At 35.0% G+C, this 23,563-nt stretch overlaps 2 protein-coding genes across 6 annotated transcripts in view; one reads left to right on the top strand and one right to left on the bottom strand.

Annotated features, from left to right (window-relative positions):
• The window catches only part of LOC137397499 (extracellular serine/threonine protein CG31145-like), a 31,548-nt gene extending 19,289 nt beyond the window's left edge, over window positions 1-12,259 (top strand). For both annotated transcript variants that reach the window (XM_068083794.1, XM_068083801.1), the window contains 7 exons: window positions 2,834-3,078; window positions 3,646-3,779; window positions 4,255-4,333; window positions 7,496-7,588; window positions 10,328-10,603; window positions 10,696-10,823; window positions 11,284-12,259. In XM_068083794.1, coding sequence (XP_067939895.1) covers window positions 2,834-3,078; window positions 3,646-3,779; window positions 4,255-4,333; window positions 7,496-7,588; window positions 10,328-10,603; window positions 10,696-10,823; window positions 11,284-11,657 — 1,329 coding nt within the window. In that variant the 3' untranslated portion in view covers window positions 11,658-12,259. The remainder of the gene's footprint in view (window positions 1-2,833; window positions 3,079-3,645; window positions 3,780-4,254; window positions 4,334-7,495; window positions 7,589-10,327; window positions 10,604-10,695; window positions 10,824-11,283) is intronic.
• Window positions 12,260-12,862: 603 nt separating this feature from the next.
• LOC137401467 (uncharacterized) overlaps window positions 12,863-23,563 on the bottom strand; it is a 123,966-nt gene continuing 113,265 nt past the window's right edge. For 3 of the 4 annotated variants that reach the window (XM_068087825.1, XM_068087843.1, XM_068087851.1), the window contains 4 exons: window positions 20,585-20,750; window positions 15,903-16,071; window positions 15,652-15,726; window positions 12,863-13,701 (listed from right to left, as the gene is read on the bottom strand). In XM_068087825.1, the coding sequence (XP_067943926.1) occupies window positions 15,672-15,726; window positions 15,903-16,071; window positions 20,585-20,750 (390 nt within the window). In that variant the 3' untranslated portion in view covers window positions 12,863-13,701; window positions 15,652-15,671. The remainder of the gene's footprint in view (window positions 13,702-15,651; window positions 15,727-15,902; window positions 16,072-20,584; window positions 20,751-23,563) is intronic. The other variant, XM_068087835.1, reaches the window with a different exon arrangement.

The following is a 23,563-nucleotide window of genomic DNA, read 5'->3' as shown; positions in this document are numbered from 1 at the left end:
ACACAATTTAATAAAAATTAAACACCGATCTCACTCAGATATTTTACATTCTTCCCAATCAGAACATTCATCCATAAAACATTCATAAAATGCTTTGGAGATTTAGTGAAATCTTTAGTTTCACGTTTTATAGTTACGAATGCTTTATTATAGATACAGATAATAAGCTTGTGGAAGCTGTTGTTTTTAGTAATTTATAATATCTCTAAATACTTTGATAGTTTTCTAAAATTTCATGCCACAAAATCCTTAAAAATCTTTTGCACCTTCATAAAATATCCAGTTTCACAATTTTTATTTACAATTATTTTCTCGTATCTAATAAAACTGCTTAAAAACCGCTGTAGAGTAGGTACCAGGTGGGGACCTGTAGAGTAGGTACCAGGTGGGGACCTGTAGAGTAGGTACCAGGTGTGAACCTGTAGAGTAGGTACCAGGTGTAGACCTGTAGAGTAGGTACCAGGTGTGGGCCTGTAGAGTAGGTACCAGGTGTAGACCTGTAGAGTAGGTACCAGGTGTAGACCTGTAGAGTAGGTACCAGGTGTGAACCTGTAGAGTAGGTACCAGGTGTAGACCTGTAGAGTAGGTACCAGGTGTAGACCTGTAGAGTAGGTATCCGATGTGAACCTGTAGAGGAGATACCAGGTGGGGACCTGTAGAGTAGGTACTAAGTGTGGACCTGTAGAAGAGATACCAGGTGTGGACCTGTAGAGTAGGTACCAGGTGTGGACCTGTAGAGTAGGTACCAGGTGTAGACCTGTAGAGTTGGCACCTGACGTTGACCTATAGAATAGGTATCTGGTGTGGACCTGTCTGGGATTTGAACACATTTGATTAATCTAATGAACAACTATTAAAAAGAAAGGAATGATCTACCAATGAAACAGTTAAGTTTCTTCATTGGAAATTGGTATCACACTTATTGCTGTTTTATTAATATTACTATCATTATCTAAATAATATTATCTAAACAACAAGAAGTGTTTGATTTTTGTTCTCTGCAAGCATTTCTTAGGAACCCTGTTATATGGCTAAAATTAAAAATTGAGTTATCTGTGAGTAACACTGCCAAAGCACTTTTATAATACACATTTATAAGTTTCTTGAAGTTCAAGCAGAATGACATTGTGATTCTATAAAATGTGGTGTTCAATATTAACTATACTAACTATAACTTATGCCTAATCAATATATATCTGTATTTCTCACCATAGAAATTATTTGTGCAACTCAAGTATTCAGTTAATGCTCTATTCATATTATACCAACATATTTGTGTAAATAATATACACGTGTTCGAGTTAGATCATCCTGATAAAACCATATTCTAATAATTATTATCTAGATAAAAACTGATTTCCAAAACTTTTTTTACTGTCAAATAATGTTTCTGTTGTTTGAATAATACTGGTTTACTTTTCACCTTACACGTTTTACACTGGTGTCTCAGAGACATAACCTTACTGCGGACATCACATGCAAAGTAGCAAATTGAGTCAAATAAGCTGGTAGCGACAGTCGTCAAAGCGCAATCATTTGTCTATTATCCTGGTGACCGTAAGCCGATGCTTCAATTTATGACAGACTAAGACTGTATAAAAATCATTAATCAGGATAACTAGATTATAACAATGGTTATGATTTACTGACAAGCTAGGAAAGGAAGTTTAGGTTGTTCTAAGGTAACGTTGTAGTTAATTACCTCTGTGACATCTATATCAGGAATAGCTGTGAGAGTGATATATCGGTATAAAAACTGACAACATGAGACTAGAAAAGAGGTTTACAACACACATGATATGCATAATTTCATTTTTCCTTTTGCCAAGTTGTTTTGCGAGAACTTAATTAAAAATATCTACTGATGTGCTACCAAACATATTAACAACCCAATAAAGTTGTGTATGACCTTATAACAAATACTGTCACCTGACTGTGATAGGTCTATCCGTAGACATCAGGAATTAAGCGATGAAGGCACAATAAAATCTGCTATATTCACTAACATCATTGACTGTATAACCCGGCACACCAGATTAGAACAAAAAATTTCCAAGCGGCCAAACTTTTCCGTCTCAAAGGAGGGCAAAAATTACTATTTTGTATCTTTGGTCTTGGTAGTCTGAGTTGATCACTGGCAGCAGGTAAAGTTGATGGCATTGTTTAAGGCGTCATATTTTGATATCTTCACAAAATAGCAAAACTAAATATTGAATGATTTTATTTCCAAGCAAGGTTCAGAGTATTGCGTCCATGTCCTATAGATAGAGCAATGAGGAGAGTTCTTTATGCGCTCTAGTTGTCATGGTACCCAACCACAACACACTCATACATTTAATTTCAAACTATAGTTGGTGCCAATACGAATGGTTGACATATGCATTGTTCTGAAAAGGCTGCTAAGGAGAGATCATTCATGACGCCTGCTCGATGAAAACTTGATGAATTGCTAATCAATACATCATGACTCAGTATTCCACTCATTCTGATGAGAGATTTAGCCAGATAAATTAAGAGAAAGACAGGTTTATGACGAATGGATAAAGTGGGTGTGATGTATTTCAAGCTCACACCTAACATAGTTATTTGGAATGAAAAAACGCCTCTCGCAAAACGTTGCACGCCATTTGGGTTTAAATATTAAGAAGTAAAATTTTTGTAAGATATTTAAATTCTGTATTAAAATAATTTTTGACTCACAAATGGCTAGTGGATGAAATGCCATGACATTACAACTGATTAAGTTCAAGCTGCAATAAATTAAGATTTAACAATATAACAATTACTAGTTCTTAAAATGCTTTGATATAGTCTATCCTTCTTCTGCGTGTAGATAAACAATGTGGAGGAGAGTCTGCGAAGAAAGTTTCTGTTTAAAGAGAAACCACACTTGGAAGTAGACTATGCGAAAGGCTACATAAACAAAGTCTTCACGCCTGCGAGAAGAGACACTGAGCTATTCACGAAGGAAATCTACCAAATGAATCCGTCCCAACTCATCTACCATATCAATGCCTATCGGTATAAGGCCAGGAGGAAAGGAGACAAAATGGACATATTTGACAATAGCGCTATAAGGTAGATTATTCTGACACCTTCCGGACTGCTTTCTCCTTAGTAGGGCAAACTTTCTGACCTCTCCACCAAATGGTCATAATTTATTTTGTTGCAAAGATTACGAATTATTATTATTTAATTAGATTATCAACCAATTGAACCATTTATCATTAAATACTTTTATTCAAGCCAAATTTGAGAAAGTCTAGTTTAATTGGGTTTGCATTTCACGAGAAGTTTTGTTGCGCTTTTAGTTAGACAAAACTGAGCACTGGACAGATCTCCATTACGGGGATGTAAGGAAACAAACTCTCATGTACCAGAGCGGGTCAAACCTATTAGCCAATTGTGTTGAAATGCAAGACACTGTAACATTCCGGTACAGATTGCCTAACGCAGTTCAATGATGCGTGTAAAATCAAATTTGATATTTAATTAATAGCTTTCCAAATCCTTTCAGTAATTGAAAGGCTTGTCAATACAAATACCCATTTGCCATGTTTTGCCCTCCCCATGCTGAATGTTATCATCACAATGCAGACGGGCCATGCCTCTGTTCACTTATAATTCACACCATCATTGTTGCAGGGAAAGAGGAGACAGCCTAAAAGACTGGGAGTTGTGGTATCTCAACATATCGCAGTATGAGTTGTATCGGCACGACGATCCTGTTATCGACAAGCTGCTGTATGACATGGCTACTCTTCCAATAGAACATTCAAGTATGTAGGCTTTACAGTTTGCATGTTAGTCTGTTTCAGTCTCTGGTATTAGAAGGTTAGTCTGTTTTACAGTCTCTAACATTAGAAGGTTAGTCTGTTTCACAGTCTGTGATATTAGAAGGTTAGTCTGTTTTAGTCTCTAAAATTGGAAGGCTGTCTGTTTTACAGTCTCTAACATTGGAAGGTTAGTCTGTTTTACAGTCTCTAACATTAGAAGGTTAAGAACATCTACCATTGATAACTTCATTCAGATTTCTTGCTCTTTTGTTATCAATCATGATGCGCGAGGAGTTGCTTGCTCATGGATTTACGGCCTTGTCTTGTTTCTTGTTTAGCTTCTGGTTCGACTGGTTATTTAACCGGTGTATTCATCGAGACTTAACCCAGCATGCCTGCGTAGATAAAAGTTGCACACAGCTTTTATAATCACTGTGAACAGTATTCTACCAAGTTTATACTGAAACCCTCTTTTTAGAACAGCTTTCTGGGGGAACACAACTCAAGCTCAAACTAACCTACTCAGATGAGCTTGAGGGTCTTTGGAAACCGATGAGGTTTGTGCAACCATTGTGACTTTTTGTTGATTTATATCGCCTTTGTTATGTTGAAGACTAGCAATGTTTAATCTCTTAGTCTTGTTTTCATGGAGCCAAACAAGACATGCTGACAAGAATAGACTAAATTCAGTAGCTACAAAGTATTCTGCACGCTCAATTACATTTTTACACCAAATAGCCTCGTGATAAATAGTAGGCAGCAACTCGGACTAATTGATTGATGGCTTGCTGATATCAATAGACCAATCAAAGCTTTCAGCAGAGGATGCGACTGCTAACTACCCTACAGGATGAATTTATTCGCGGAGTTATATTTCGCGAAAATTGCCATTTCATGCATATTCGCGGATTAATTTATTCGCGGCTGAAAACTGTCACTCTCTATGAAGAGTTAATTAACTCTATTACGTCTAGCAATAGAATTAACCCCACGCATGCGCACATTGCGTGTTTCGTTTTCTATTTAGCTTACAACTACATGTCCGGGTCGAACGTGCTAAGCTATAAATTTTTTGCTGCGTTCAGAGGTTTTCACGAATATTCATAGATTTGGAGGCCTTTGATAAACCAACAATTTGTGGTAAGTAATGAGTTTTTCACATTTACTAAATTAGTTACAATTTACTTTGGTTCTTCGGTAAAATGCAATATTTATTTTTTCCATCCCTACCGCTTCATTATTTGTTTTAGTGTGAGAGAGAGATTTTTCATCATACACGAAAGCACGATGATTGCAAGGGTGGTAGATGTCATTCTTAGAAAATCACCAATCATTCAGGGAGGTCTTGAAATTGAGGTAAAAGTGACCGCAGCTGCTAACAAGGAGAATATATCTGTTTTAAAAAGGGAACAAAAACGCCTTTACGAGAACTAATCTTTGGCCAACCGGCAGAACTTTGCAATAGTAAGCCACGAGGAGAGTTCTGATGATAACTTCCTTACCAGTCATGTAGTAGCGAGATAATCGCCTTTAACATCTACCCAAGACAGTGACAGCGACAGAGCTGCTATTACCAAAATAACTAGTCAGAGAGCACCATTACATGCTAGTATACTATATGGTACTCTTGATAAGTGAATATATTCACTTATCAAGAGTACCAGTTTAATTTTATTGCTAGACAACCGCCATGTGGACTAAACTGTTTATATTTACTCCATTCATCGTTTGTAAAATTTTATCTGTATTCGAAGTATTTTATTTGTACACTCAAGTTTGTAATAAATTATAATATATCTATACATGAAATAAAATATATAATTTAATCATGTTTGCTGCAGCGATATCAATGAGTTGTTGTCGATGAAGGGGGTCTAGGTTGACTGGTTGCTTCTCTGCCAATATCCCTGCCTTGATGAAAATTACTACTTGTCTCTAGTTTTCGTAATCGGAGTAGGTTGTTTCATTCTCAATCTGCAGTAAACACAAAAAAGAAAAAATATTAATAAGTGTTACGGAAGTACAAAAACAATAGCTGAAATATTTAATGAAAGCGATCAGTTTTTAAACAAAAGAATTAACTAATGCAGTTAATTATGGAAAAACGTCTCTGCACTGCAAATCAAATACATACCAAAATGTCCAGAGCAGAATCATGATCGTCCTCAACTTTGGTATTAGAGATTGATGGAGTTGATTTCAATGTAAAAACACTAGGAGAGATTTTTTGCGATGACGAAGCCATGCCGAATAACTTGTGAAAACCTTGAATAATTTTGTAACGTTTGATGCAATGGCAATAAAACTCGAAGCCCGGCGATGATTTTAAAGAAGTTTTGGAACTCGGCTACGTTTAGCACTTCTGCCTAGCGGCTATTTTCGCGATGACGCCATTTTGCATATCTTGTGACAACCTTGAATAATTTCGTAAATAAATGTGATGCATTGGCAATGGTGTTAGCTCAAAGCCCAGGTACTGATTTTAAAAATGTTTTGGAACTCAACTACGTTTAGTATTTATATTAAAAACTAGCCTAGCGACTAGTTTTTAATTTGATGCAGTAGTTATTTTCTCTTGTGATTAAAAATAGAACTAATTATTCACGTGATTGAATAATTCGCGTAATTGACTGTTCGCGAAATCGCAAACTTTTATAACCAACGAATATTTTCATCCTGAAGGGTAATCATACCGGGAGTAAAACTAGCCCGGGTTTTATGTTGGTTTGCGGGTGCATGATTTTGCATCTGACAGGAGTGACTAGCGGTGGTAGCGAGGACATGAACAAGAATAGTCAAAGCTCTACACGCAAAAACTAATTCATTTTTTCTTCGAGAAGTTGAGACCATCGAAAAGGTAAAGACAAATTTTCCATGAAATAACACTTTAATTTGTTTTACAGCTCTAAAAACTTTCAACTCGTTTACATATACTGCAGGTAATTACACACAGAATTAAAACAAATATTACATTCAGGATTAATACCAATGAATTGTATAAAACTACTTGAAAAAATTGAATGTAAAAAACTAAATTGATAAAATGATAAACAATAATAAAGATTTTTATTGTTACTGTACATTACGGGTGCATGAAGATTCAACAAACAATATGTTTAGAGAGAAAGTTGGTAATAGAGAAAATACTATTAGGCCTAAAATAATCTCTACATGTAGTTGCATCAGTTAGTTTTATGTTATACTCTGTAGAAAAATTAGTTTGACCTCAAGTAATTATAGTCCAACTGGGATTGTCTTATGGTTTAACTACCCTACAAATCAGTGTTTCTATTTTATAAATTTTTGCATATTACTGCTGACAGTGTTCTTTTAGAATGCTGCGTATTTAGGAATGCAAAATAAGGTTTTTGCCTACTTTGTGGTCCACCTTGCTCTAATTTAGAATAAGCAGAGTTTAAACTAAAGTTCCAGCATTTTAAAACTTATTTTTATATTTCTTTTGCATGTTCTTTTTTATTTTCATTAATCTCTTCACGCAATTTGGAAACTTTGGATTTACTTTAGTTGTAGAATCAAATATTTCCATTTCATGTCGTAAATTGGAAATATTTACTCCAACTTTGCATCATGTTTTAGAAAAGTTTGTATGAGTCGATTATAAGTAAAAATCAGGCTGACATGCAATACGCTGATATCCAGTAGCACTCGTTTAGAACATGACAGGGAAAGTAAAAATGACTTGTTCAGTATATGCTCAGGTTCACACGAGACACGGAGACACTTACTAACCATTACTACTTCAGTGACTACGAGAGACATACTGCTGAGATTGCTGCCTTTCATCTTGACAGGTGAGTCAGCAAGATTTAAGAATACATGGCCAATCATTTCGTTAGATTGTCAGTAGAAATACTTTTGCTTAAGCAGGTGTTTGTTTTGAGGCATCAGAATTGGTTCCTGTTTTTACACGAGAATATAAGCTGATATGACAGGATGTATCAGCTAGTCTGGTGCTCTGATACTCCTTGTCAAAATAATAATGAATTTGCTATATTTGAATTTTTCCGACTCATTATATACGAAGCATATAATCTATCGGTAATATAGTAGAACCCTCTACAACATCAATAATCTGTTCCAAGAGCGTCTAAGTTATAGGGATTTTACGTTGTACAAAGCTCAAAATTCTCTAATTTGTATGTAGCCTAATCTGTTCTAAAATTTTCCCAAACCCACCCCTTTGGCGCTTCAAAATGAAAAAACTAACCTAACTTCTTAATTTAATGACTGTACAGTAACCGAGGAATTATTGATGTGTATTAACACCTTTCCCTTTTTCCTGATCAATTACGCTTGATCTACAGTCAATGATTACGGTAATTTTACATTAAGTTGAAGGCGTGCAAACCTTCAATGTCGATTTAAATCAATTTTTTTATCTTTTTTCTTCACAGCGAGGTCGATGCAGACAAAAAATGTATCTGTCTAAAATAAACTAAAGACATGCAAGTAATAGTCACCTTAGATACCCCTTTACGTCGTTTGCTCTCCCAAATACGGCAAGAGAGAAAACGATATTTTTAAGGCTAACAATGGGACTCTGGTTATTTAGATGAATTTGAGAACTTGCACCGACTTGACGACTTGACGACTTACATTGTATATAATTTCATATGAAACAGAAACTTTACATACCTATATTCTTTACGTTCAGTAAAATTTGAGTAAAAGGCTTGCGTTATATGGGTGTCTACTGTATTTAATAACAACATGCCATTGATATAATAAGTTTGCGCGGGTGAGTTTGGACAACTAGTATGTTAATGTCTTATGTGATTATTTTGTAATAGTTAGGCTTTCAAATTTGTTTTTTCATTTAAGACTGACATCTGTAATGAACAATGATGTAATGAGCAGGCGGAAGATGTCACAGATGTCATACATCTGATGCAACAAGTGATTAAGTTTATGCATCATCTATATAAACACAAAGTTTGTCTGTTTTTCTGTTTGTCTGTTCACCTATAAAAATGAAACTGCAGATATTTAAGTAAAACCAAACATGGGTTTTCTACAACCTTTGGGGAAGCTAATTATGGTATTTTGATTAGAGTCCTTGTCAACGTCTACTGGCCCTGTCTTGTGGACCCTTTTTGTGCTGTGACATTTAAATAAAAATATGAAAGAACTGGATTATAAGCTGTATAAGATTCACATGTTTGCTTTTACCTAAATATCTGTAGTTTCAATGCTATAAGTGAACAGACAGAGAGATCAGACAGACAAAAAGACAAAATGTGTGTTTTATAGACATACATAGATAGGTAGTAGGATAGAAGATAACCAGAGATACTGTAATATATGATTATACATGTAACTACATTCATCATTTGGGCAATTCCAGGTATGAATGTTAGTATAATAAACGTTGCAGAGTAACAAATAACTCCCAGTAATTAACAAATAATCTAATACAAGCAGAAACATACAATACTATACGTATGATACATACAATACTATGCATACAATGCTATATGTAATATACATACAATGCTATATGTACTATACATACAATACTATATATACTATACATACAATACTATACGTACAATACTATACGTACGATACATACAATACTATACATACAATACTATACGTACTATACATACAATACTATACATACAATACTATACGTACTATACATATAATACTATATATGCTATACATACAATACTATACCTACGATACATACAATGCTATACATACGATACATACAATACTATATGTACTACACATACAATTCAAGCAGAAACATGATAATTCATAAGGTTTTCATTTATTAGACAAAACTGAAAGAAATCAAACAACTGACCCTCACATAATACTTGAAGGGCAGTCATGCATTTATACAATAAAATGTTGCATGATGCAACAGGCGCTAGCCAAAAAGTTGAAAATGAGCAACTGTAGTGTTTGCTTGCTTAGGAGACAACTCCCATTTAAGCAACAATATTTTTCTACAGGTTGTGATCCCGCAGGCACGTCTAATTAATTGAAAACTCCTTCTAGGCAGATGGGTAGAACGCCACTAAACGCTATGGCCAACTATCTAGCAGTTCTACTCCTGGCTGAGAACCTTCTTTATTTCTCAGCTTGTTGCAATATATTCATGAGCTGTAACCGCTGTCAATCCTTGATTACTTCTAAAGATTTTTCAAGTGCATTTTATATTTAAGAATAGAGTACACTAGAATCAGCAGACAGAGTTTTAGATCTATGTTTGAAATAGTCAGATTTCTCAGCATAGCACAATATTAGAAAATAACTTTGTAGTGCAATAAAAATCAATTTAAAAAAGATACAATTTTACACGCATTCCACTCAACTATGCTATCCAATAAGGTATGTACCTACTCAGGAGATAAAGCAAGTTGTTTTACAATGCCCCTATTAGGTTAAATTAAATGTTTAGTTTACTCCAATATTTGTTCACAACAAGGTATAATAATATAATTAATAATCATTATAATATGATAGGTATAATGGAAACATTCCAAATCATGCCTATACACTCAGTTTTGTGGTTGCAGAGTGTTTGGATTTCGAAGGAGTCCACCGATATCAGGCAGGATTCTTAACATCACAGAAGATATAAAACAGCACGCAACCGAAAGGTTCCGCAAGACCATGTTTTATTCTCCAGTAGGAAACCTCTGTTTCTATGGTAAATGCTCATACTATTGCGATTCCAATCACGCCATCTGTGGACATCCTGATTGGATAGAAGGATCAGTGGCTGCATTTTTACCTTCTGATGACTTTGCACCCCGAGAGCATCGGCGTAATCCCTGGAGAAGGTCTTATAGGTGTGTAGAATGAGTGTCTTTCTCATCTTTACATGTGTACCAATTAAAATGTGGTGAAAAAAAGTTTAATTTGCTATATATTTTATTTGTAGTCGCTACAAAAAGGCTCTCTGGGAAACAGACAGGGATTATTGTGAGAGTATTCGCAAAAAACCTCCATTTGATAAAGGAAGAGTGCTTCTGGATCTCATAGAATTACACATATTTGATTTTATACAAGGTAAAGCCATAGCTACCCTTCTTCAGCTTCTTAATAACCATTGAATCTGTTATGGCTAAACCGCACCATACTCACAGAACTCCAAGATTACCAAATACTATTAATGTTAGCATAAATAAATGAATATATATAATTAGTTTGATGAATAGTTTGTACTTAGCTGTCAGCTACCGTCAGTTTCAAAGATGTAGCGTATCCTCTCACGAGGCTGAACTCTCAGGCTAAACTAAAACAGTTTTAGTCTAACTAAACTAATGATAGACTTAGGTCCACACTTTGTGTTGAGTACTCTTCATTACATGTAGCTTTTCTTAAATATTTATATTTTAGATGATTATTTATTTACGCAGTATATATACGTATGACTCTAGAACAGAGAAAAAAGCTTGCATTTTCAGGAGCAAATTTAATAAAATTCACCATATTTGTACATGCAATAAACATGAACATATGGTTATAGGCAATATGGATCGCCACCATTACGAGGTATATGATTTCCCAGAAGAATGGCAGAACGATACTATGCCTGTGGTTCTCGATAATGGTAGGGGCTGGGGCAAAATGTACAAAGACGAGCTATCAATACTAGTACCCTTACAGCAATGCTGCCAAGTCCGCTACTCAACTCTCCAAAAGTTGCTTCTATTTGATGAAGGACCCTTTAAACTTAGCAAAATTCTTGACTATTCCACTTCCAAAGACCCCCTCTACCCGATATTAGTTGGAGGTCATCTGCCAGCAGCAGACAGACGAGTGAAGATCACTCTTAAAGAAATACAAACATGTGTAGCAGAACATGGTTGGTCGAGTGTCGTGATAGATGATGGTTTTTGAAGACCATCCGGGCTGTCAATCTGCCGAGATACTGCTACTGTGGCTCCTCAAGCCGTGTCAGAAGCTCCCTTGTCTATAGCTATGCAAGTACTATGACTAGGTACTCCAGTAAGTGTGGATGAGTTAAGATTGCTGAAGTTGTTGGATCTCATGTTTTAAAATTTAACGTGATTAAATAGTTTTTAATTTAATTTGGAACTTAAATAGTTTTACGGAACACAGATCTTACATGAGCAAAAACTTTATGGGAAGAATTCTATGCATTATCTCATTTTTGACCTCTTTTCATAATATGGTTAGAGCTTTACAATTTTTTTGTTTGCACAGGTCTTGTTTTTGAACTCTTCAATTTATTATTGTGCAAAATAGTAGTATTTTGTTGCTTTGATGTATTGATGTACTGTGAAGGATTTAATGGATACAATAATCTTCAAGTTAATAGTTTTATATTTTAGACAGCGTCGAAAGAAAATCGAGTATTTTCTGGCAAAAATAGGACCTATTGGATTTAATGTCTTTACAATTTTACATGATTTTTAAGGGCTGGTTTTTATTCTGAAAAGAATTATAAAAAATATGAAAATAAATTGCTGCTGCCTATACAGATCGGTACAGTATTAAGACATTTAACAATGCTGCCAATACAACTCCTAACCTTAAGGCAAGCTGTTGATAAAATATAGGAAATCTTTGCATAGGGCGAGTTTGTTAGCAAGCCTAGTGTTGAGTGCTCCCTCAAGAGTACATAATCTGTTTTTTTGTCTCTTTACAGCAAAGCCAACAAATTCTGACAATTAAACTGGGAATGGCTGTAGCAATTTAGTATTAATTAAACAGTTATTCTTACACAGCTCCAATGTCTAAAAACAAGGTCTCTATCATGGCTGCAACACATAATAGAGCCATGCATTTCTTTCAGTTTTTTTACACCTGAGGCTTTAAATCAGCATTAAGTAGGGAGATTCATACCTCTGGCAGCAAAGGCTTGTTGACCAGTAGTTGATAGCATTTTTTAACAGTTTGCTAACATTTGTTAATGCTGTTAACAGCTGTTAACTTTGTTAACAGTTGCCATTAAATGTCTGCAGTTGACACTTCCTGTCTTCAACAAGACGATGAAGAATTCGGAAACTGAAATTGCTATATTGCCATTCAGAAAGCAACTAACCTCTAACAGTTGTGCAGAGAATTCTACTACAGGTTATTATATTTTACTAAAGATACAATGAAAAATAGGATTGATTGTTCTTCTAGAATGAAAACTCCAATAAAAGTTGTATGATATGTAAACATAATAGAATTCATAACTTCACAAGTGTCGATTAGATATAGTTATTTGGCTATTACAAGTTATAACACAAAGAAGATTGTACACGCGAATAAAATATTGATAATATATATTATAATGAATATAAGATGTTTGCAATAGCTACACTACAGCTTCATGCACATTATTACGTGACACGTGTAATATGCGTGCAGAAATCGTGCACTATGGTGAAAATATAGAAAGTGGGATATACACACAGTGTGTGAACATCACATGTCCATGTCCATGTCCTTACATGTGAGGACTATAACAAACAGAAAATGTGCAAATACACTAGGCTGTTTTGCTGTAACCTTTGAACAAGCAAATGTACACAACAGAGACAAGACAGAGGCGATTATTGAAGCTCTCTCTCTCCTTTCAGCTTTTTCCATTAGAGTCACCACCACAAATCATATTTTGGGATCATTTTGTGACTTCTTCATTTGCTCATTAGATATGGCACAGAAGCATTTGTAGCTGGATGCCCTTGTTGGGTATTCTTGAATGTTTCTTGTGTGATTCGAACGACTGCCCTACTGATTGTAAGCCAGCCTGCTAACCACTGAACCACGGCTGCCCCGAGAGATTATTGAAGTAATTGTTGCATATTCTGGAGTAACTATGGTGAGATTTACCACTTCTGATGGTCTTCTTTAAAAAGGTGACACCAGTATTATGGAATGTTTATGTGCGCCATGCCAGTTCATGGCTCGGTTGATGACGCTATGAAACCTGCAGCACACACATGGTTAGAAGAAGCAATGAAGAAGATAAGAGACAACATAAAAAGCGCATGTACAAAACGGTGAAATATTGAGTGATGCTATTATGTTTTTTAGCGTTTTTAAACTTTTAAAAGTTTTATTTCTTTAAAAAAAATACGATAGAAAGAAAAACATGTCCAAAAGTGCAAAGTCCTATATGCTTATAATTAAAATATAAAATAAACCAGTTTTATCCCTCAGATACATAAATCATTTTTTTATACCTCAGCAGCGTAACTGACAAAATAAACTGTAAATAATATATGCGGCTCTCAATCACAATGAGTTGGTTCATTTTTATTTAAACTAATATAAAAAAACTACAATATTATTCTAAAATGTGTCTTTTGCAGGCAGCATTGATAAAATTTATAACAAATAATCATTGGCTAGGAATGCAGTGTAGTAATACTTCTATTGACTGACATTACAAAATAAAATTACAATTTTAAATGTATTTTTTTAAATATTAACAAATAAGTGGATATTTTTAGCAATTTAAAATGAATAAAATCAACCATACTACACAAACATATGTTTCGGTATCTGGACATAACTAGCTTGTAGTAAGGGTTGGATCAGCTTTTGTATTGTGAAACAAAGCACTTCTATTTATAGTGAATGGCTAAAACATTGCCCCGATAGATTATTTGAGGGGTGCAACTTCTCAGAGAACGGACACTGCATGAGTGCTACTGTCGTTTGAGAAAGGTATTGTTTTACATTTCACACATATACAATACCAAAGAAAAACACAGAAAAAAGGTTAGTAACCACTAGTAATGAGCAGACAACTAACATAAATACAGAAAATTTATAACAAAAATTGCAACACAAATACAGAAAGTTATGAACCACAAAATGGTTTTAAAGATATGATATATTTTTAGTGAGAAGAAATTATTTTACGTCTATGTTGGTTTTAATTTAGCCGGCATTAATTAAAAGAAGTACCCTAAAGTTATGATAACAGACGATTAAATGTATTCTTTCTAACGCGTCCACATATGTTAAACGAGTTTTATAGAGACGAACATCTTAGAAGCAACACAAATAATTAGCAATGGCAAAGAACTTTCACAATTCATTTGTCCCGAGGGCCAAGTGTATGGGTAAAATTATAAAACCTGTAAAGTATGTTATAAAGACGCATAACTTTATTTTTGTCATAAAAAGTAAAACTGACAATTACAGCAAAAAGAATATGAAATGGAACCACAACTAAATTGATAAATTTGACAGATTTGACAGTTTCAAGCTCAAAATATTTGAGCATATTTTTGAACCAAGCAGAGTGCTGTAAATAGCAAAAAATCATCATTTGAATATTACACACAAATGTACAAATCACACACACACTAGCACACACGCACATGCACAAGCACATATGCATGCACATATGAGTTCGCATACTTACATATACTTACATACACATGCACACATACACTTGTACGCTCAAACACACTTGCCGTTTTATCTACAGATATTCTATTGGATTCTAAATTGATCTTGCATAATTTCACAGACTTGATTATTAATTAAGTTCCAAGCCTGACTTAGAGAGTAGAGACTTTGTCTGAAAGGTAAAATATAGTCTATGTAAATCAGAAACAAGGCTATAGGAGTTGCTGCATTAAATTTCGCTTATCATATTTCTGCAATAAATGGTTAAATAAAGCGATAACGATGATGATATGATTCATCGAAGGAAAGCTCAGGAACAATTTGAACACTGATTCACATCTCTCAAAGGGACAGGCATGTTTATTTTATATGCATCTGCTTGGAGCACATTATCAACTATGCGGTTGAAATATGAACATATTTGATCAATCATTGAATAAGTTTAATAACCATTTTCACATTAGTGGCTAACTTATTGACAAAATAGTAACTTACGTAACTATTAGTAACTTACTTAACTATTTGTGAATGCGTTCAGTTTTGTTGTGTTTCAGTTTGTTCACTTACTTCTTGTTCAGGCCACGAGATCCTACAACGCATCAACTTACTAAATAAATTGTAGATGAAATACAGAGATCTTGCATAGCAACAACCATATTAGAGAAAGAAGAATGAAGGTAACCTCAAGGTACATCACAGCGTACAGTATATTCATAAAGACTGCTAAATTCATGAAACATATTGCTTTGAGAATCGACCACATACCTGATTGCATTCGGAATTATGTCAGAGTCTATCTGAAACACTTTTCTGTCAACCCATGATCCAGCTTCGTAAGCAAGCTGCTTCCAAACTTTTTCTTCCAACTCAAAGAGGTTCTCCAGCTGACGTTTAGGTTTGTAAAGATGTTCAGCGAAGTTGGTGAACACTTTGACTGCAAAAAGCAATCACTGTGTCTAACTATAAAAACATGAACACTTAAAGAAACTACTGTCTACCATGACTAACAACAATCAAAAACTTTTTGAAAGGTTAAAAATATAAATATAACTGAAATGACATGATGATTTATTTGCGTTTTCTTAAAAATATTTGAGTTTCCAAGCCTCTATTTAATACAAATGCTGAAAGAGAGAAAATTATTAATGTTATATTTTTTCAGCATTTAACTGATTGTGCCTAAATTATTATGTAATAGCCATTGACATCAGGGTTGTAATAGCCATTGACATCAGGGTTGTAATAGCCATTGACATCAGGGTTGTAATAGCCATGACATCAGGGTTGTAATAGCCAATGACATCAGGGTTGTAATAGCCATTGACATCAGGGTTGTAATAGCCATTGACGTCAGGGTTGTAATAACCAATGACATCAGGGTTGTAATAGCCATTGACATCAGGGTTGTAATAGCCAATGACATCAGGGTTGTAATAGTCATTGACATCAGAGTTGTAATAGCCATTGACATCAGGGTTGTAATAGCCAATGACATCAGGGTTGTAATAGCCATTGACATCAGGGTTGTAATAACCAATGACATCAGGGTTGTAATAGCCATGACATCAGGGTTGTAAAAGTCATTGACATCAGGGTTGTAATAGCCATTGACATCAGGGTTGTAATAGACATTGACATCAGGGTTGTAATAGCCATTGACATCAGGGTTGTAATAGCCAATGACATCAGGGTTGTAAAAGTCATTGACATCAGGGTTGTAATAGCCAATGACATCAGGGTTGTAATAGCCAATGACATCAGGGTTGTAATAACCAATGACATCAGGGTTGTAATAGCCATGACATCAGGGTTGTAAAGGTCATTGACATCAGGGTTGTAATAGCCATTGACACCAGGGTTGTAATAGACATTGACATCAGGGTTGTAATAGCCATTGACACCAGGGTTGTAATAGCCAATGACATCAGGGTTGTAAAAGTCATTGACATCAGGGTTGTAATAGCCAATGACATCAGGGTTGTAATAGCCATTGACATCAGGGTTGTAATAACCAATGACATCAGGGTTGTAATAGCCATTGACATCAGGGTTGTAATAACCAATGACATCAGGGTTGTAATGGCCATTGACATCAGGGTTGTAAATGTCATTGACAACAGGGTTGTAATAGCCATTGACACCAGGGTTGTAAAAGTCATTGACATCAGGGTTGTAATAGCCATTGACAATAGGGTTTAGACAAATATCAATTAATATTGCCCCTGATAACTGAAAGCGTGTCTGACCAAAATGTAAGAAAAGATAACACTCGATACAAAACTGCAGTTTGAGTTCACCTATAACTATTATTGTAATAAATTCTTGTATTATCATATGTAATTTATATTATTATTTAATTTATTATACTATTTATATAATTATGATATATTTGATTATATTACAGAATAATTATTTGTAATAATTTATTATATATAAATATTAGTTTATATATTTTAAATATTAAAATATATAAATTATTGTAATAAAAAAAGGTTTAATCTGATTATCGGGTGCAGACATGTATTAAAGCCACATTACCATATAAGTAATCAGTGATCACCATTTGAATAGATAAAAATTATATACTGGTTTAAAACTGTCTGTACCCTGCGAGATATCGCTGTGTATTTGTCATCAGGTGAAGTTGATTCACAATAACTATACTCTGAAAAGATCATGGCTTTATACTGCCAAATATTAGCTAAGAAAGTTTGAATTTAAAAATGCTGCAAAGTAACCCGATGGTTGTTAGTGTCAACAATAACTATATCAGTTTTGATGTTAAAATCTGCAATTAAACTTGTTTACATTGTGTTTGAAAACTCCCAAAAATGATTTGAGTTTTATGACAACTTAACAGATTTGGCATGTAATCCACAGTACCACACAGACACTCTATAAAAACTACAGTACCACACAGACATTCTATAAAAACTACAGTACCACACAAACACTCTCTATATAGACTACAGTACCCCATAGACACTCTATATATAGACTACAGTACCACACAGACACTCTATATATAAACTACAGTACCCCACAGACACTCTCTATATAGACTACAGTACTATACAGACACTCTCTATATAGACTACAGTACCACACAGACACTCTCTATATAGACTACAGTACCATACAGACACTCTCTATATAGACTACAGTACTATACAGACACTCTCTATATAGACTACAGTACCACACAGACACCCTCTATATAGACTACAGTACCACACAGACACTCTCTATATAGACTACAGTACTATACAGACACTCTCTATATAGACTACAGTACCCAACAGACACTCTCTATATAGACTACAGTACCTCACAGACACTCTCTATATAGACTACAGTACTATACAGACACTCTCTATATGGACTACAGTACCACACAGACACCCTCTATATAGACTACAGTACCACACAGACACCCTCTATATAGACTACAGTACTATACAGACACTCTCTATATAGACTACAGTACCCCACATACACTCTCTATATAGACTACAGTACCTCACAGACACTCTCTATATAGACTACAGTACCTCACAGACACTCTCTATACAGACTACAGTACCATACAGACACTCTCTATATAGACTACAGTACCACACAGACACTCTATATATAGACTACAGTACCTCACAGACATTCTCTATACAGACTACAGTACCACACAGACACCCTCTATATAGACTACAGTACCACACATACACTCTATATATAGACTACAGTACCTCACAGACACTCTCTATATAGACTACAGTACCACACAGACACCCTCTATATAGACTACAGTACCACACAGACACTCTCTATATAGACTACAGTACCACACAGACACTCTATATATAGACTACAGTACCTCACAGACACTCTATATATAGACTACAGTACCATACAGACACTCTATATATAGACTACAGTACCACACAGACACTCTCTATATAGACTACAGTACCATACAGACACTCTATATATAGACTACAGTACCCCACAGACACTCTCTATATAGACTACAGTACCTCACAGACACTCTCTATACAGACTACAGTACCATACAGACACTCTCTATATAGACTACAGTACCACACAGACACTATATATAGACTACAGTACCTCACAGACATTCTCTATACAGACTGCAGTACCACACAGACACTCTTTATATAGACTACAGTACCACACAGACACTCTCTATATAGACTACAGTACCTCACAGACACTCTCTATACAGACTACAGTGCCATACAGACACTCTCTATATAGACTACAGTACCTCACAGACACTCTATATATAGACTAGGGTACCTCACAGACACTCTCTATATAAACTACAGTACCTCACAGACACTCTATATATAGACTACAGTTCCCAACAGACACTCTCTATATAGACTACAGTACCACACAGACACTCTCTATATAGACTACAGTACCTCACAGACACTCTATATATAGACTACAGTACCCAACAGACACTCTCTATATACAGTAGACTACAGTACCACACAGACACTCTCTATATAAACTACAGTACCTCACAGACACTCTATATATAGACTACAGTACCACACAGACACTCTCTATATAGACTACAGTACCACACAGACACTCTATATATAGACTACAGTACCTCACAGACACTCTATATATAGACTACAGTACCATACAGACACTCTATATATAGACTACAGTACCACACAGACACTCTCTATATAGACTACAGTACCATACAGACACTCTATATATAGACTACAGTACCCCACAGACACTCTCTATATAGACTACAGTACCTCACAGACACTCTCTATACAGACTACAGTACCATACAGACACTCTCTATATAGACTACAGTACCACACAGACACTCTATATATAGACTACAGTACCCAACAGACACTCTCTATATAGACTACAGTACCACACAGACACTCTCTATATAGACTACAGTACCTCACAGACACTCTATATATAGACTACAGTACCCAACAGACACTCTCTATATACAGTAGACTACAGTACCACACAGACACTCTCTATATAAACTACAGTACCTCACAGACACTCTATATATAGACTACAGTACCCAACAGACACTCTCTATATAGACTACAGTACCACACAGACGCTCTCTATATATGTAGACTACAGTACCACACATACACTCTCTATGTAGACCAGAATACCTCACAAAGCTCATGAATTGTCTATGCATTGCTATGAATAATAAACTTCCTGTAAATATGCTTTTTGTCACAGAGCATACTTCAACTTTCCAAGACAAGCTTCAATATCGAGCTATTATTACCGAACTCAATGACACACATGCTATCACTATCTTATCAAAAAGAGGACTAGAAAGAAATCTGATTATTCATAAAAGCTGCCTATTATAACAATAAATATGACATCTACTGTCATCTACTGTAAGTTCATACCCTCATCATTCACATCTGCATCTTCAGGTTGTTCGCTTTTGCCTGCCTGCTGCCTCTTTTTGTAAATCTTTTTAGAAATGTCTTTTCTCCGCATGTAAAAGTGGTAAACAACATAGACAAGTATGTTTGGTCTTTCCTTGTTTATTCTTTGGGAACTTAAATGCAACTACAAAAGCACGAGTGAACATAACATGCTACAACATTAAACAATAGTTGTCGCATGTTTCCAAAGCAGGCTTGATGAGCAGTTAGACTAGCCCACAACTAGTTGGTAAAATAGATTGCATCAGGAGATATGAACAAGCACAAACCAAGCAAATCTTTAAGAGCTACAAGAGTTCCATTCGTTCGAGAACCACATTTGGATTTTGGGAAAACATTGCATTATACAGAAATCAAACTCATGACCACCGCGACTTGGTAGACTGACACCATAATCACTGCACCAATCATTCACTTTCCATCTTTAGAGTTGCTAGTACTTTCGCAGTTCTGTGTGCTGCGAGAGATCGTCAGGTTGTCGATAAGGCGCAGAGAGTAAGTATACCCATAGTAATTCTAAGTACATTGTAAGTGAACAATTGGTGCAGGTGGTAGATGAAGGTTGTGGGTCTGAACCCTGTATGATGAAATTTTTTTCCAAGCTACAACCGAGACTTCGGGCAGACACGGCTCTTATTATAGCAAAGGTAGTGAATATACTTATTCTCTGGGCTTATTTGTACAACTGACGATCTCTCCAAGACTCCCAGGGTTCTAGTATATATAAGCTGCACAAATCAGTAAGTTAAACAAAAAATGAGCGAGGGCAAGAAATATGATTACAAGCAGCAGAAGTTTCCTCTCAAAATCATTGTTGAGGCACCTGGATTTTTCTATGTAGGTACGTCATTTAAAAACTATAGCCACGTGTAATATCCAATTTCTCTTCACAGTCACCATCTGCACAACTGACCTAATCTATATCTATATATATTTCTCAAAATTGGTCATATGTGTATTCGTCGTTTTGATTGTCCAGCCATAGCTATTATCTTAGCATTGCGCCGACACATTACGATGCCTCTGTCTGTATACATGTATATATTTCTCAAAGTTGATGTGCCCGTCCTTATGTGTGTCTCTCCGGCTATAGCATAGCGCACGCTGATTATTTTACCAATGCGGCTACGCCTTACGATGCCGCTGTTGAGAAATATTTTTTGTAAAGTTCAATTACTATATCTGGCGTCAAAGCCAATTCTTCTCACACAGACAGGTATACTGTTTCATGAGAGAAGCCTCGGCATTCGCTCTCCTTTCGGTCAGACAAAGTACGATATTTTATTTTTACATTTGTACCAGTATCGAGAGATAATAGTATAGTCATATTCAAAGTTTTGATGGATATCTTCTGGTGGAACAGTAACCTTTTTTATACCCACACACTTCTATGCAAGAATTTTTATTATTAATTCAACATATTCAGTATTTTTATTTTGTTTTCTCAGTTCGTAATAATTGTATCATTACAGAATCATCCTTTATTGTAATCGTAGCAGAACAGACTTAATTTAGCTATTACTTGCTAATTATTTCACATTTATATCTAAACCCTTTTATAGTTGTTTTATTTTTTGTAATTTATTTGACCAGCACAAAATTTTTTTTCATGATATTAAGTTTGAAAGTTACAGTTGTTTGACAAAGTTTGAAAACCTTTACAGTTGCTTTTATTTTCTCTGTTAATTTATTTCAATTACACAGAAAACTTTTCTCATGATATGTAGTTTGAAAGTTAGAATGGCAAATGTTGTTATATGTTAAATACAAATAAATTTTCTGTCCAAAAACTTTTTCATTACCAGGGCAACGCCAGGTTGTACAGCTAGTTTATATATAAATCTCAGCGTCTGTCTGTGTATCCAATTATGATAATAAAGTTTTAGGAATGCAAAATTTGCTTTGCACGGGATTTAAACTCAGAACCTCCAGTTCTGCAGACAGACATTTATCCATTACAGTGGATCTCAGCCATACGACATTAATCCATTCCTGTGTTGGCAACACAAGCCGAAAATTTCGTATGGAAGGGTATAGAAACCCATAGTAATTATTTAATGTAAACACCCCCTGGTAAAAAAACATCAAAATTTTAAATAAGTGCTGTACATATTAAAAATTAGTAACAAAATCGTATATTTACCTATAGTTATTCTACCAATCTACTTATTGTCTCTAGCTTTTTGAATCATTTTAATCATTTCCTTACTTCTTCCTTTAACAGCGTTATCAATCTTAAGACCCAAACGAATTAAAGTTATATATGTAATTATATCGTTATATGCGTATAATGAATTAAATTTTATAGTCCCTTTATGATAAATGCATATGCGCACACAACTCCCAAAAATTATTCATCAACGCCGTACCCGAACCCTTGTACCGAAATCTCATCAAAAAATTTAACCATTTTTGTGTGAAGTCGTTTAAGTATAATAACGATACAAAACACATATAAACCTATTTAAATATGTTAGCAAGTCTTTGAAATTTGTAGACAATATCCTAAAACTTACCCATCTGATTGGATAATACATAACTAGACAGATTAATTTGGCCTAAAATCGCCATTAAAACCTGACAAGCCTTTTTAACTCAAAATTAAGACCGGCCAACCAGACGCCCATAAAGCCCTGCGACAGATAGTACAACCATAAAACCGTGCGCATTTTACGAGAAAAACGTGCACATTTCACAAGCCTATGACATTGTCCAATTGCCGAAGGTTTCTGTAAGTAACGTAGAAGTACTGAAAAGTAATCATTTCTTTTTTGCCGATTTTAAAGTTCACTCTGACATTTTGGACACTTATAATGAGTACTTTGGTATTCCAACTGATGTCTAAAGCAGTGAAAGTAAAGGAAATGACGATGATATTTTTCTAATGATTCTCATAAGATTATTACAATATTTAATTATAAGAATAATTATTCGATT

The sequence above is a fragment of the Watersipora subatra genome, chromosome 1, assembly GCF_963576615.1.
Source record: "Watersipora subatra chromosome 1, tzWatSuba1.1, whole genome shotgun sequence".
Lineage (NCBI taxonomy): Eukaryota > Metazoa > Bryozoa > Gymnolaemata > Cheilostomatida > Watersiporidae > Watersipora > Watersipora subatra.
This window is presented reverse-complemented; position numbering and strand designations above follow the sequence as displayed.